The 15,726-nt window shown below is 45.9% G+C and overlaps 1 protein-coding gene across 1 annotated transcript in view; it reads left to right on the top strand.

Moving 5' to 3' along the window:
- Positions 1-603: 603 nt before the first annotated feature.
- Positions 604-15,726, top strand: part of rnf175 (ring finger protein 175) — a 73,647-nt gene continuing 58,524 nt past the window's right edge. The window contains exons 1-2 of the mRNA XM_038792033.1: positions 604-753; positions 11,477-11,517. Coding sequence (XP_038647961.1) covers positions 703-753; positions 11,477-11,517 — 92 coding nt within the window. The 5' untranslated portion in view covers positions 604-702. The remainder of the gene's footprint in view (positions 754-11,476; positions 11,518-15,726) is intronic.

The following is a 15,726-nucleotide window of genomic DNA, read 5'->3' as shown; positions in this document are numbered from 1 at the left end:
ACCAGTGTCCTCTGGCACCATGAGATAATGGAAACAGCATAACTTTGTGTACCCGTTACAAGAACACAGAAATCAAATCTCTCCTCAATCTCCTGTGTTTAATACCAACCCAAGCCTAGTAGCTAAATTCCCTCATTCCTGCAATCATTCCAAAAATGTGCAGGTTAAGTGGATTGGCCATTCTAAATTGCCGTTTGATGTCCAAATGTTGGGTAGGGTTACTGGGTTATGGGGATAGGTGTGGAGGCGTAGGGGCACTCTTTCCAAGGGCCGGTGCAGACTGGGCTGGCTGAATGGCCTCCTTCTGCACTGTAAAGTCTACGATTCTGATGAACCTCCGCTCTTCACTCTCACCAGGACCTTCACAGCGTCCTAAACTGTGGTGACCACACTGGACAAAATACTAATCAGAGCTCCAGAAAAGTTCAGCAAAAGGTTTTGTACTCAATGTCTTCAGGGCCAATTTTCTCCAACCAACCTGCTAACTGCTAACCCAGCTCTTGCTGACATCCTTCGTGCGCAGGGCGCCGGAATCCCCGGGAGACGCGCAGACGAGGGAGGCCCTCAGGAAGACAAACATGCGCATGCGTCTGGGCTCCTTGGGAGGAGCGCGCGCGCACACGGGCTCCCGAGAGACGCGCACGCACGGAGCGACGCAGATGCCAGTTTTCTGCTCCCCCTGCCCCCCGCAACGGGTTGGAGATGGCGGTCGTGGCAGCGCAGGTGGTGGAGCTGGACGTCGAGGATCAGCAGGTAAATGTAGGCCTGGCCGGCAGTGCGGCCTGAGCACCTCCAGTCTGGGTCCTTTCGCGGCAGTGAGTGCCCGTGTCCCGAGCTCGGGAGACGCGGTTTCCGCTGCAGTGCCTGGGGAGGTTCCCGCGGTTTGGCCCACCCCGGCTTGTCATTAAAGAAAGATATCAGTCCCCAAAGCCTGGAGTTTGCGCTGGCAAGAAGGAGGGCAGTGACCCTGTGGCTGCTTTACCGTCAGACTGCCAAACACAGCTCAGCTCCTCCAGATGGTCACCTTTTTCGTGAACAGTAAATTTCAAAACCCGCCTCATAATTTTAAAAGCTGTCGATTTTAATTCGGGTTTATAGATGGTGAAACAACTGGGTTCAGTTTTAATAAACAGAGAAAAAAGCCTTTCAGTCATATCACAAAGTGCAAACCACGTTCAATCATCAGAGATTGATTGTGTCCTTTTTAGTTTTCGTCCAGTTAAGTTTAGGTGAAAAGTTTTCAAATTATTTGAAAATTGACAACAACATGGAAACAGTGAATGCACACATTTCAAACGAATGTCTTTTTTTGTTCCTGAGGATTTGTTAGTTTTTTTCTGTCTGTCTCAGAGTGGGAGCACAGTGGTAGCCTCTCAACCCACTTGCTATGGGCCAGGGTTTAGAGAACCCCAAAGTGTATCATGGAGTTCACCTGACCCACAACTTTTAATAGATTGTGGTATGGGGAGCACACAGTCCACTCTACAGGTGTGGTACAGGAGAAATGGAAAAGTATTTTTAAAAACAAAACAATGTTTATTCTATGAACTCAAGTTAACCTTTTTGAAACATACAGCGAACATCTTAGCAACCATCAATTCAAATACAACCCCCAAAAATACAACACTAAGTCATCCTGATAAATTCCCAACAAAATCCAGGCAAAAGAAACACCTTTTAACAGAAGCACATTAGGTTTACATTCACTACCGAGAACATTTATAATTCTGAATTCACCAAACGACCAAGAGATAGTCTTTTCATGGCAGAGAGATCAACAGTACACTTACTCTGTCTGCAACACTGAAAACAAAACTGAAACACACCCTGCAGCAAACAGCCTAAAACAAAAGTAAAAAGATGACAGCCCAGCTCCACCCACTCTCTGACATCACTGCAGTATTAAACACCCATTTCTTAAAGGTACTCTCACTACAGATATTTATATACACACTTTTCTTGAAGGTACTCTCACATGACCCACTTCACTCTGCAAGAATATGTGACTGCACTGAGAGTCACACACACCTTAGCACATCTTACCGCTTTCATATGCATGCTAAATATTTTAGTGTCGATGATGCACTTTGAAATATTTGAGATAAATGTTTTATCCATTTTATCTTTTCATATTTGGTGTGATTCATAAGTTATAAAATTCATTGAAATAACTACATTTGAGCTGTTTAAAAATATTCTTTGCAGTTTGTAATTTGCACAACAGACAGGTTTTTAAGAGGCTTTTAATCATCGTTCTCAAGTGAACAAATTAAATTAGTCCACTGCTTTGGCACTACCTACCACTCAGACATCCCAAAATATTGTGGGAATTTCTTACAACTATGATGTCTTAAGCTATAAAAGTGAAAACCTGGGGTTTATGTCATCTGGAATGTGACATTTATGTTGCATTCTGTGATGCTTCCTTTACACTTATTGAGACTTGTGCAGTGGTAGCACTGCATAACTTTTAAAAATATTTTAAACAAAAATAAATCTGGCAGAACTTTTTCTTCGAATAGGCACACAGCCCCATTCAAGTATACAGCCTTACTGAACTAATGTCCCCCTCACCCCACCCCAAGTCATTGTTTCCAAGTGTATGAGCAAGTGAGGTCCCATTCACAACTTCACAATGTTAATGTGCTTTCAGAGATGTTGTGAAAGGTGCATTTTTTAACCTCCTTTTTGTAGAACACTCCTATCCAAAGCTTTGGGGAATGAAGAGGTAAAGCAATGGAGATAATTCAAGCCACCAAGAATTCAAATTCAAATAGTAATGTTAGGTTCACTGGTTTAAAAAAAAGGTTTGCGATGAATTTGCTGCATTTTCAGGATTATGCAGAGATGATTAAGTTAAATATTAGTTGAGGAAAGATGTAGTGGCATTGGAGGCAGTTCAGAGGAGCTTCATTAGGTTGATTCCAGAGACTAGGGGTTTGTCATATGAAGAGAGATTGAACGGCCTATACTCTAGAGTTTAGAAGAATAAGGGGAGATCAAATTGAGAAATATAAGATAATAAAAGGTATGGATAAAGTGGACGTGATGTGGATGCCTCTTCTTGTGGGATATTCTAGAATGAGAAGTCATAAGTCTTGGGATAAGAGAGAGCAAATTTAAAATGGATTGAGGAAGTAATTACTTCTCCCAAAGGGTTGTGAATTTGTGGAATTCACGACCCCAGATTGCGGTGAATGCTGGGACAGTGAGTAAATTACGGAGGAGTTAGACAGATATTTAATTGGTAGTGACTTGAAGGGTTATGGAGAACGGGCAGGATCAGTCATGATCGAAAGGTGGAGCAGACTCGATGGCCAAATGGCCTAATTCTGCTCCTATATCGTATAAATGTTTGGAATTAGATCAGACCTTTCATGACTGCAGGATGTTTTGATGTGGTTTAAACAGCCAATGGAGTACTTTGGATATCTAATCATTGTTGAAATGTAGAAAAAAGGCACATCCAAACCAACTATCATGGTAAGGAGTTCAAATTCTACATAAGCAAGTTAAAACTTGGAAGTTGCGTGTAGAAAGGATGTTGGGTTGGATCTGTTACACTTGCAACAAGAAACCAATGTCTTCAGGCCGGAAAAAAGGAGGGGGTATTGGGGAAAAGAGAAGGAAGAGTGATTGTTGGTTCCACATTCTTGGATGGTTCATCTATAAACAACTTTCCCATTCATATTTTAATACAGAGATTCACATCTCTCCAGGCTGGAGTTTATTGCAGACATACTTGAAACGGTTACTCTTTTATACAAATGTAATCCAGAAAGTGAGAACATTGGTGTAAGAAAGAAAGAAATTACAGTTAAATTTAGCAATGTTACCATATTTGTCTTGTTTATTTAGAGAGAATGCACCTTTGGTCTTGTTCTCATAAACAGCCAAACAAATACGTTGTGCAGTTTTCATTGCTTTAGCTTTTTTCACCATATGTTGATGGATCTTGTACGTTTAGTTGATGTACCTTAAAGATGGTGACAAAATAGAAGTTTTATTCTTGGGTACTGATCATTATAAAATATGGCGTGTTAAAAGATCAGACTTGCTGTCCTGTAACCATAAGACAGTAACACATAGGAGCAGAATTAGGACGCTCGGCCCATCGAGTTTGCTCCGCTATTCAATCACGGCTGATGTTTTCCTCATCCCCATTCTCTTGCCTTCTCCCTATAACCCCTGATCCCCTTATTTATCAAAAATCTATCTATCTCCATCTTAAAGACACTCAGTGATTTGGCCTCCACAGCCTTCTGTGGTAAAGAGTTCCACGGATTCACCACACTCTGGCTGAAGAAATTCCTCCTCATCTCTGTTTTAAAGGATCGTCTCTTTAGTCTGAGATTGTGTCCTCGGCTTCTATTTTTTCCGACAAGTGGAAACGACCTCTCCACATCCACTCTATCCAGGTCTCGCAGTATCCTGTAAGTTTCAATAAGATCCCCCCTCATCCTTCTAAACTCCAACGAATACAGACATAAAGTCCTCAACTGTTCCTCATACGACAAGATCTTCATTCCTGGGATCATTCTTGTGAACCTGCTCTGGACCCTTTCCAAGGCCAGCACATTCTTCCTTCGAAACGGGGCACAAAACTGCTCACAATACTCCAAATGGGGTCTGACCAGAGCCTTATATAGCCTCAGAAGTACATCCTTGGTTTTGTATTCTAGCTCTCTCGACATGAATGTTAACATTACATTGGCCTTCCTAACTGCCGACTGAACATGCACGTTAACCTTAAGAGAATCGTGAACAAGGACTCCCAAGTCCCTTTCCACGTTGTATTCCATCTGCCACTTCTTTGCCCACTCTCCTATCCTGCCCAGACCCTTCTGCAGCCCGCCTGCTTCCTCAATACTACCTGCCCCTCTACAGATCTTTGTATCATCTGCAAATGTAGCAACATTGCCTTCAGTTCCTTCCTCCTGATCATTAATGTATATTGTGAAAAGTTGTGGTCCCAGCACAGACCCCTGAGGTACACCACTACTCACTGGTTGCCATCCTGAAAAAGACGCCTTTATCCCCACTCTCTGCCTTCTGCCAGTCAGCCAATCCTCTATCCATGCCAGGATCTTACCCTTAACACCATGGGCTCTTAACTTATTTAACAGTCTCCTCTGCAGCACTTTGTCATAGACCTTCTGGAAATCTAACTAAATCACGTCCACTGGTTCTCCTTTGTCTAACTTCCTTGTTACTTCCTCAAAGAACTCTTAACAGATTTGTCAGACATGACCTCCCCTTGACGAAGCCGAAACTAAAGAGAAAATGCTGGAAAATCTTAGCAGGTCTGGCAGACAGAAAAGAGCTAATGTTGGTAGTCCAATGACTCTTTGTCAAAGCTAACATGCCATGAAAGTGGGAATTACACTGTGGAGTGAGAATGAAAGATGAGTCATAGCCACAGAAACCCAGGGAAACTGGGTGCCAACGGCCACAGAAACCAAGGGGAAAGAGTGCTAATGGCAGTCCCCAGAGAGAACAAAAGATGTGAAAGGCAAAACAGCAGAGAAACTAACATCAGAGGGTGAACTGTAGATGCGGGGGGAGGGGAAGCGGGAAGCAAGGAGGAGAAAGGTTAAAGAAAGGTGGATAAGATGGGTGGGGGGGGGGGGAGTTAAATATATATTAAGAAAGAAAGAAATGGTAAAAGACAGTTAAAATGAAATGGGATGAAAACAAATGGGTCGAGGTGGGGTGGAGCTAATCATCTGAAGTTGTTGAATTCGATGTTGAGACCAGAAGGCTGTAGCGTGCCTAACCGGATGAGATGCTGTTCCTCCAGTTTGCGTTGAGCTTTACTGGAACATTGCAGCAGGCCAAGAACAGACATGTGGCCATGGGAGCAGGGTCTTTTGTTAAAATGGCAAGCAACGGGAAGGTCAGGGTCTTGAATGCGCACAAACCGAAGATGCTCAGCAAAACGATCACCCAGTCTGCGTTTGGTCTCTCTGATATAGAGGAGACCACATTGGGAGCAGCGAACGCAGTAGACCAAATTGGAAGAGATGGAAGAGAAACGCTGCTTAACCTGGAATGAGTGTTTTGCACCTCGGATGTTAAGCATGGAAGAGATAAAGGGGCAGGTGTTACACCTTCTGCGATTGCATGGGAAGATGCCATGGATGATGGGAAAGGTATTGGGCGAAATTCTCCCAAAACGGGAGAAATCGTCAAACTGCCGTAAAACCCGGGCGGGTTTTACGGCATCGCGCCCCTTCCCGACGGGGGACCGATTCTGGTCCCCCGTCGGGGCTAGCAGCCCGACGTCGGAGGCTCCGACAAGCGGGCTTAACGATTTTCGTTAAGCCCGACTTGTCGGACTTAGCGCCGGCTGACGCGTCATATGACGTCAGCCGCGCATGCGCAGGTGGGAAGACTCCACCCGCGCATGCGCGGGTGACGTCATCGCGTTTTTGCGCGAAACCCGCGCATGCGCGGTCCGGGTTGCCCCTCAGCCGCCCCGCGTATTGATACTGCGGGGCGGCGGAAGGACAAATAGTGCGCGGGCATCGGGCCCGCTGCCCGCGATCGGTGGGCACCGATCGCGGGCCCATGGCACCCTTGGCACGGCCGTGGTACTGCCGTGCCAATCGGTGCCATGGTTATTTTTTTCCAGGTGGTCACGACGTTTTTACGAACGGCAGGACCAGGTGTGTTTGCCGTTCGTAAAAAGGTCGTAAAGGGCTGGGACTTCGGCCCTTCTAACAGCTGTGAATCGCTGCCGGCCGTAAAAAAACGGCGGCAGCGATTCGTGTCGGGATTTCGGCGGGGGGGGGGGGAGAATAGCGGGAGGGCGTCAAAAAGGTCGGGAAGGCCCTCCCGCTATTCTCCCACCCGTCGTGGGGGGGGGGAGAATTTCGCCCATTGGGTATGGTGGAGGAGTGGACTAGATTATCTCTGAGGGAACAGTCTCTGCGGAATGCTGACAGAGGGAGTGAAGGGAAGATGTGTTTGGTGGTGGCATCACGCTGGAGTTGGCGAAAATGGCGGAGGATTATGCTTTGCATACAGAGGCTGGTGGGATGAAATCTGAGAACGAGGGGGACTCTCTCTCCTTGTTCTTGGAGGGAGGGGAGGGGGCGAGGGTAGTGACACGGGAGATGGACCGCACACTGTTGAGGGCCCTGTCAACAACTGGAGGTGGAAAATTATGGTTGAGGAAGAAGGAACACATTTTCGAAGCACCATTTTGGAAAGTGGCATCATCGGACCAAATGTGACGGAGGGGAAGGACTTGGGAGAAAGGGATGGAGTCCTTACAGGGTGTAGGGTGCGAAGAGCTGTAGTCCAGATAGCTGTGGGAGTCAGTGGGCTTGTAGTGGATATTAGTGGATATTCTATTGCCAGAAATGGAGCCAGGAAGATCAAGGAAGGGAAGTGTCTGAGATGGACCAGGTGAAAGTGATGGAGGGGTGGAAACTGGAAGCGAAGTTAATGAATTTTTCCAGGTCTGGGCGAGAGCATGACGCGGCACCAAAATAGTCCTCAATGTATCGGTAAAGGAGTTGTGGGAGGGGACCCGGATAGGCCTTTAACATGGAATGTTCCACCTACCTTATAAAAAGGCAAGCGTAGCTCGGACCCATGTGGGTACCCATTGCTACACCTTTGATTTGGAGAATGTGGGATGAGTTAAATGAGAATTTGTTGAGAGATAGAACGAGTTCAGCCAGGCGGAGGAGTGGTGGTGGATAGGAATTGTCCAGGCCTCTTTTCGAGAAAGAAGTGAAGAGCTCTCAGGCTATCCTGGTGTGGGATGAAGGTGAAGAGAGATTGCACATCCATGGTGAATAGAATGTGGCTAGGGCCCGCGAAGTGGAGGCTAACGGACAGAGAAAGTGGAAAACATTTATACTGTGGAGTGAGAATGAAAGATGAGTCATTCACCTCAGAAACCCAGGGAAACCAGGTGCTAATTGACAAAGCCATGCTGACTCAGTCCTATTTTATTATACACTTCCAAGTACTCTGCAATCTCATCTTTAATAATGCACTCTAAAATCTTACCAATGACTGAAGTCAGGCTAACCGGCCTATAATTTCCCATCTTCTGCCTTCCTCCCTTCTTCAACAGGGGTGATACACTAGCCACTTTCCAGTCCTCTGGGACCCTTTTTGCATCCAGTGATTCCGGAAAGATCATCACCAATGCCTCCACAGGTATCTCTTTTAGAACCCTGGGGTGTAGTCCATCCGGTCCAGGTGATTTATCCACCTTCAGACCTTTCAGTTTCCCCAGAACCTCATCCTTAGTAATGGTCATTGCACTCACTTCTGCCCCTGGTTCTCCTGGAGCTCTGGCATCCCACTGGTGTCTTCCACTGTGAAGACTAATGCAAAGTAACTATTCAGTTCGTCTGCCATTTCATTGTTTCCTATTATTACTTCTCCAGCCATATTTTCCAGTGGTCCAATGTCTATTTTTGCTTCTCTATTACCTTTTATATATTGGCGCTGTGGGAATGGACACACTTGCTCATACATTGTAGAATAATAAATTCAAGGATAAAATACTGCTTAGGTAAGCTGTCAGCTTGAGTGGGAGTGTTGTAGTCTGAATAAGGAAAGATTCATGGTAGACATTTCTTGTTTAAATATATGCGTGGAGATCATCTCATTTATACATCAATCCAACCACTGTTGAGACTTCATAAAGTCAACAGGAATATTAAACTGCACCTTGTACATGTCTATAATGATCTTGTTCAAATCAGTGCTAAACATGCTCGATAACTGGGGCACGAAATCAGTACAGGAATATTAGTTAGCACAGTTGGCTAGAACATCTGGTGCAACTTTAAACACATGCCAACCTTAGACCTAAAAGTAGACCTTAAATGTCTAAGTGCTTAATGCTGAGAGTTGAGTTGTGGCACCCAAGAACGCTTCTGTCTTCAGAGGTGTGACAATGTAACAACTTCCCAAACTGTTTTTCAATGTGACCCCGTTTTAACACGTGTAAATTATCTTAAACCCAGTCGGCAGCGAAAACATACAGTAAAGTTTCTGTTACCCGACGTACTCAGGGATGGGAGGTGTTGGTTAATTAAATATGGCAGTCAACTGAGCTACAAGGTGAGCTCTGCATGTTCATCCAGTCAGAAAGTTCCTCGGTGATTTTGTGGTGATGTGGGGCCTCGCAAGAGGAGGAGGAGCACACAAATCTAGTGAGCAGCGCAGAGGAAACATGTTGCTGCAGAACAGTGGGAGGCTGAGACTGGAGAGAGGGCAAGCTGCCGATAACAACTACCTGTGAGCTTGATGAATATTAAGTTATCTCAGAGTGGGGCTGACAAGGAACAAGCAACAATTTCTGAAGAATGAGATACATTCCAGTATCAAAAAAATAAACCTGGTTTCTGGTTACTGAAGACGAGGGTTGGTGGTGTGCTGGATAACAGAAATGTTACTGTGTAATAAATCATTTTTTTTGTTATCCAGCATGCTCCATGAATGGGAGGTAAGGTGTGGTAATGGTGTGGTGGTTTTATTAGTGGATTAGTAATCCAGAGACCCTGGGTAATGTTCCGGACCTGGGTTTGCATCCTACCATGGCGACCGGTGAAATTTTAATTACATTTTCTTTTAAATCTGGAATTAAAAACTTAATAATGAGCATGAAGTCATTGTCGTATGAACCCATCTTATTCACTAATGCAGGGTTTTTCAAAATGCGGTCGCGGGGTGGGTCACAGGAGGGTTGTGGCATTCCTGCGGTGGCCCCGATCATGGGAGAAATGACCAGCACTTGCTACCAGCATTTCTATTGAGAATTGTGGCCGCCTTTTAAATGAGAATGAAATGAGTCTGTGGAGTCCTCCGGCCATGAGCAGCAGCAGTGAGCAACGCACGCACCTGGCATCTACATGTCAAGTGCCCTCATTTTACATGCTTTTGGTACCAAATCACGGAGAGCTTCTTCCATTTTCTAGCTGCTGGCAAGCAAGGCAAGGAGACTGTGACGATGAATTGTTTTCTTACAAGAGAGAAACGGCCAGAGCCATATAGGCAGAGTACCTACTGGCCTGGATCTCGTATCTGAATTTGTTGGAGAGAGCTGCATAGGAGAGTCCAGGGTAGGAGATAGCAGTGCTAGTGTTAGCTCTCTACAGAGCTCAAGTGCCTCTGGTTAACAGCCTACAAAGAAGAAACTTAACTCGGGAACAAAGCAGTATAAAGATGAATTCTTGTGGTACTAGGCAAAGCCCATGTCTGTTATATACAGGGAAGTACTACAATGAGACCAGTTTCCGATTTTGAAAAAGAAGTGGGAGGTGAAAAATTCCTTTTTGAGATTGAGACCTAGAATCAGTTATGAACTTACAGCTGACTCCAAATTAAAAGACTACACTGCTGTGCCTGACGTGTGATAGCACATTAAAAACACTTCGAAGGCCTGTGAGGCTGTTAACATTCTGGAGCAGCATCTCTCAGGAGTATTCAGTGGCAAAAATTGGTCCTGGGGGAAAGAAGTTTGAAACATACGGTATCAATGCCCTTTGGGGAACAAAATCTGCAATCTTTGCCTTGCCTACATGTGACTCCAGACGCACAGCAATGTGTTTGACTCTAAAATGCCCTCTGGAATGGCCTATTAAGCTACTCAGTTCAAGGGTATTTGGGGATGGGCAATAAATGCTGGCCTAGTCAGTGATGTCCAGATCCCATGAATGAATAAAAATAATATAGAAATCTGAGTATTTACCTTTAAAATGTTATTTTAAGGACTTGTGTACGTTTCAACCAAGGTCTCCATATTCCCTAGACTCAATGAAGCCTGTCTGTCCCCAGCCCTCAAGGTACACTTTGTCATCAGCACATGTCCACACCAACCCCCGCTCCCCCACAACACACATCACCATCTCTACCCAAAACCCTTCCTCTCACTCCACCCCCTAGGCAGCCCGCCAAACACTCCCATTCCTCCCTTTCCCAGCCTCGCTCCCCCTTTCCCCACTGACTTCGCAGCCCCTATTTGCAAGCTTCCCTGCCCCTTACAACAGCCAGTCATGAACCGAAACTGCAAAGTTTAAAGCTGTTACTCACCTTCCCGACTCAGCTACCTCACTCAGTCAAATGACTGAGTTACATTTGCTGGCTTCTGTTTGCACTATTATGAAGAACTCATACCACACCAGAATCCTGGAATCAGTACCTGATAATTTTTTGTTTAGGCATCTGATCAAATTTTCTGTTTTATTACTATGATAACATTTGTTATTCAGGATGTTGGCTCTACACAAACTGCCAGTGGATATATAGATTCTATTCCTGTGGGTATGCATTGTTTATCTCCTGGTTTTCAATGCCACAATATATTGTTTTTAGGTGAAAACTTTAAAAAGATGCATAACCAAACTACACTGACAGACATTCAATATCTTGTGAACCTGAACCTCATTTTTGTAGTGACTTCACTGAATGTTACACCAACCTAATTAGTTGTTTTTGCCAATAGATGGATCTTTTAAAATTACCCTCCGATGAAGACCAATGGAGGTAAGCAGTGTCGTGATTAGTACATAATTTCTACTCATTTTTATTATGTTGTGAAGTTTTTTATTGTATTGGAGCTCATTAGTGTAGTACAAACGCAATATTAGGCTAAATCTTGGAATTTCATTACCATATGAAACTTCAGTGAAAATTTCTAATTGTACAAAACCTTTACTGAAATTGTTCATCAGTTGTGCGACAAATTCAAAACTTTAAAGTATTCATTCCCCAATCCTATATTTCTGTTCAAAAATATTGTGGTACTCTTTATACCAAATATGCTATCATGATTTTCAGTGCTTCTGTTATCTACGAAGAGATTTAAAGATAATCACAGATTAGTTTTTCTTTTTGTTTCAGAGTCTTATATATTTGCATACCTCGTTATGTCCATTCTCCCTCTTTATCTTTTCTTGCTCACGCTTCCCCTCCCCAGGAAAATCGTTGCATGGAATGTGAACTTAATCATGAAATAAGATTGAATTTGCTAGCTGCATAGTGTGGAAAATAGAACTTGGGTCAGACTAATTCACTCTTTCGGGCAGCATGGTAGCACAGTGATTAGCACTGTTGCTTCACAGCGCCAAGGTCCCAGGATCGATTCCTGCTTGGGTCACTGTCTGTGCGGAGTCTGCACGTTCTCCCCGTGTCTGTGTGGGTTTCTTCCAGGTGCTCCTGTTTCCTCCCACAAGTCCTGAAAGACATGCTTGCTAGGTGAATTGGACATTCTGAATTCTCCCTCTGCGTGCCCGAATAGGCACTGGAATGTGGCAACTAGGGGCTTTTCGCAGTAACTCCATTGCAGTGTTAACGTAAGCCCACTTGTGACAATAATAAAGATTTATTTAATTTTATTGTTTGTAATTTGGACATCAGGGTTATCAGTTTGTCTTATTATTGCCCATTTGTATCTCATTATCTCTAGACATGACTACCACAACACACGTGGCTGACTTGCCATCTTCCACAATACAAAATGCTGCTGCCATGGTCTTAGTGCGCCAAATCTCCTTCACCCACGACCCTGTGTTCACTAATCCACTTTGGCCCCCAGTCCAAAAATAACTCTTATTCTCATTTTTGTTTTCAAACCCTTCTTAGCCCCACCTATTCTTCATAGCCTACCCCCTAAGTCTGTAATCTCCTCCAGCCTCATGATCCTCCATGGCATCTGTGTTCCTCTAATTCTGTTTTTTTACGCATCCTGATTTTAATCGCTCCACCATTGGTGGCCATGTCTTCAGCTGCCGAGGCTCTTCAGTTCCTGTCCTAAACCTCTTGCCTCTTTACCTCATTCTTCTTTTTAACACCTGTCCCACCTAACTCTTTCTTAGCCTCACCTGATCCGTAACCCTGAGGTGCGTCTCCTGGAGCATAGCCACATCCGCACCCAGCCCCCTCAAGTGAGCCAAGACCCGGGATCGCTTCACCGGACCATTCAGCCCCCTCACGTTCCATGTGACCAACCGAACCCGAGGGGCCGTCCCCTTTCCTCTACGCCGATCAGCCATAGCCCGTCCTCAACCCACCACGTGCCCAGGGAACCCCCCAAGCCCGCTCCCCACGGTGGCAAACCCCCCTCCCAACACCTCCCCCCCCCCCCCCAATCACCATCCATTCCCTCAAAGTCCCTGCAGCAACAACCCCCCCCCCCCCCCAAAGCTAGGTCCCCACCCCCCCCCCCCCCCCCCCCCCCCCCAGCTGCGTTACCCCCAACATTATGCTTCCGTGAGTCAGCTGACTTCTGCTGACTCCGGCTACTCCCGCCATAACCACAAACCCCTCCCCCGGATGCAACACAGCCACCAATCCCCCCCCTCCCAGCGCCGCCCCCGGCCCCAATTCCTCAGGCGCAGGAAGAAAGCCGCGCTTCCAACCCGAGCCCCGCCCCTCGACCCAACACGCGGGAAAAAGACGGACACATGACCCATCGGGACCCCAAACTACTCCCCAACCCGCCAGTGGAAAAAACAAAAAAAGAAACCCACCACAATAAATAACCAACAGCCCCAAAGAAACCCCGAAAGAACCCAAATAACCATAACTACAACAGCGAAAACGGCGAAAACAAACAAGAAACAACCATCAGCAAACACAGCCACCATGGGCGAAAGGATACCTAAGAGGGCAAAGCCTCCAAGCAAAATACATTTCCCCTCAGTCCGAATCCAAGTTCGCAGCCTGGACAAAAGCCCAGGCCTCCTCCGGAGAGTCAAAATAGAGCTGGCGGTCCTTGTACGTGACCCAGAGGCGAGCAGGCTGTAGAAGGCCAAACTTCACCCCCTTCCTGTGGAGCACTCCCTTCGCTCGATTGAAGCCAGCCCTTCTCCTCGCCACCTCCGCGCTCCAGTCCTGAAAAATCCGAACGTCCGTGTTCTCCCACCTGCTGCTCCTCTCCTTCTTTGCCCACCTCAACACGCACTCCCGGTCAACCAAGCGGTGAAAACAGACCAGCGCCACCCTAGGCGGTTTGTTCGGCCTGAGCTTCCACTGCAGCACTCGATGGGCGCCTTCCAGCTCCAGCGGACCACGAACCGACCCCGCACCCATCAGCGAGTTTAACATTAGGACCACATAGGCCGCCAAATCCGAGCCTTCCAGCCCCTCCGAGAGGCCCAAAATCCGTAGATTCTTCCGGCGGGAGCGGTTCTCCATCTCCTCCATCCTCGCCTGCCATTTCTTGCGACTCCACTTTCACTGCCAGGCCCAAAAGCTCATCCTCATTCTCCGAAGCCTTGTGCCGCATCTCCCGAATCTCCCCGGTCTGAGCCGTCTGAGTCGCCACCAGTTTGTCCAGCGAGGCCTTAAACGGCTCCAAAAACTCGGCTTTGAGCTCCTTCAAGGAGCGCTGAAGCAGCTCCTGCTGCTCCCGCGCCCACAGCTGCCACGCCGCTGCTGCTTCCCCGCTTGCCGCCATCTTGCTTTTTCTGCCTCTCGCCTTTCTCTGTGGTAATACCGACTTCTGGATCGCTCCACTGCGAGTCCTGTCCATCCACCGGCTGCTGGGCACACTGGCTCTGTTTCCTCCTGGGGGAAAAGTCGAAACAGCGCTGTTGCGGGCTCTTAAAGGAGCCCGAAAGTCCAAAAAAAAGCGGGAGCTGCCGAACGTGCGGCTTAGCTCCGCATTGCCGCCACCGGAAGTCCTCATTCTCCTTTTTAGCACATTCTTTAAAACCTATCTTTTTGCCCAAATTTCCCCTCGAAATATCTCTGTGGCTTGGTGTCATCTTTGTTTGATAATTCTCCTGTGAAGCACCTTAAATGCAAATTGTTGTATTGTCTTGCTGCCAGAAAATGTTAACAAAGGTAAAATAAATTGCAACTTGGGCCTCATTGAGTAAACTTAATACAAACTGGTGAAAACTGGAGCCCAGGTTAGTGCATTAAGTTAGACAAATAGAGATTGTTCTTGTGAAGTGAACATTAAACATTATTGAGCCAGAATAGAGGAAACTGCACCTAACCCATACTATAATTAATGTGTGAGAGCTTGATACTCACTCTTGGTGTTGCAAAAGCAGAAAGTATTGATTCCCAGTAAATATCCCTTGCCTTGAGCACCAAGTAAGAAGTTACTGAAGTTACTGAAAGTTAAATGCTATCAAATAATAACATGCCAAATTATTTTGTTTCCATTTTTAAATTCTTGGGAGTAAGTTTTATTTGAGAAACATAATATTCAGGTGAAGCTTGACAAAATACTGACATTAACGTCAGGTACTGTAAATAATAACTTGTAGGAATTATTTCTGTTTCTTCTGGTGCCAGGTCTCCGGTTTCATACACTTTATATAGTGCCAGACATGAAGTTTCATTTTCCTTCATGAAATAATTTTTGCTATGGAAAGCATTACAGTACAGTTGGTAGAATGATTTTGTGAATGTTAGAAAGATATCTTCAAGAAGAATGGGTCGGGGAAGGAGCGTTGGAATAAACACAAATCATTCCACAACAGCCATTTTAGAATCATAGAATCCCTACAGTGCAGAAGGAGGCCATTCGGCCCATTGAGTCTGCACTGACCCTTGGAAGGAGTACCCTACCTAGGCCCACAGCCCGGTCCTATCCCCGTAATCTCACCTAACTTTCTGGACACTAAGGAGCAATTTAGCATGGTCATTCCACCTAACCTGCACATCTTTGAACTGTGGGACGTAACCGGAGGAAACACATGCAGACGTGGGGTGAAAGTGCAAACTCCACACAGACAG

The sequence above is a fragment of the Scyliorhinus canicula genome, chromosome 3 (assembly GCF_902713615.1).
Source record: "Scyliorhinus canicula chromosome 3, sScyCan1.1, whole genome shotgun sequence".
Lineage (NCBI taxonomy): Eukaryota > Metazoa > Chordata > Chondrichthyes > Carcharhiniformes > Scyliorhinidae > Scyliorhinus > Scyliorhinus canicula.
Note: the sequence above shows the minus strand (reverse complement) of the source record. Positions and strands in the feature narration are given on the sequence as shown.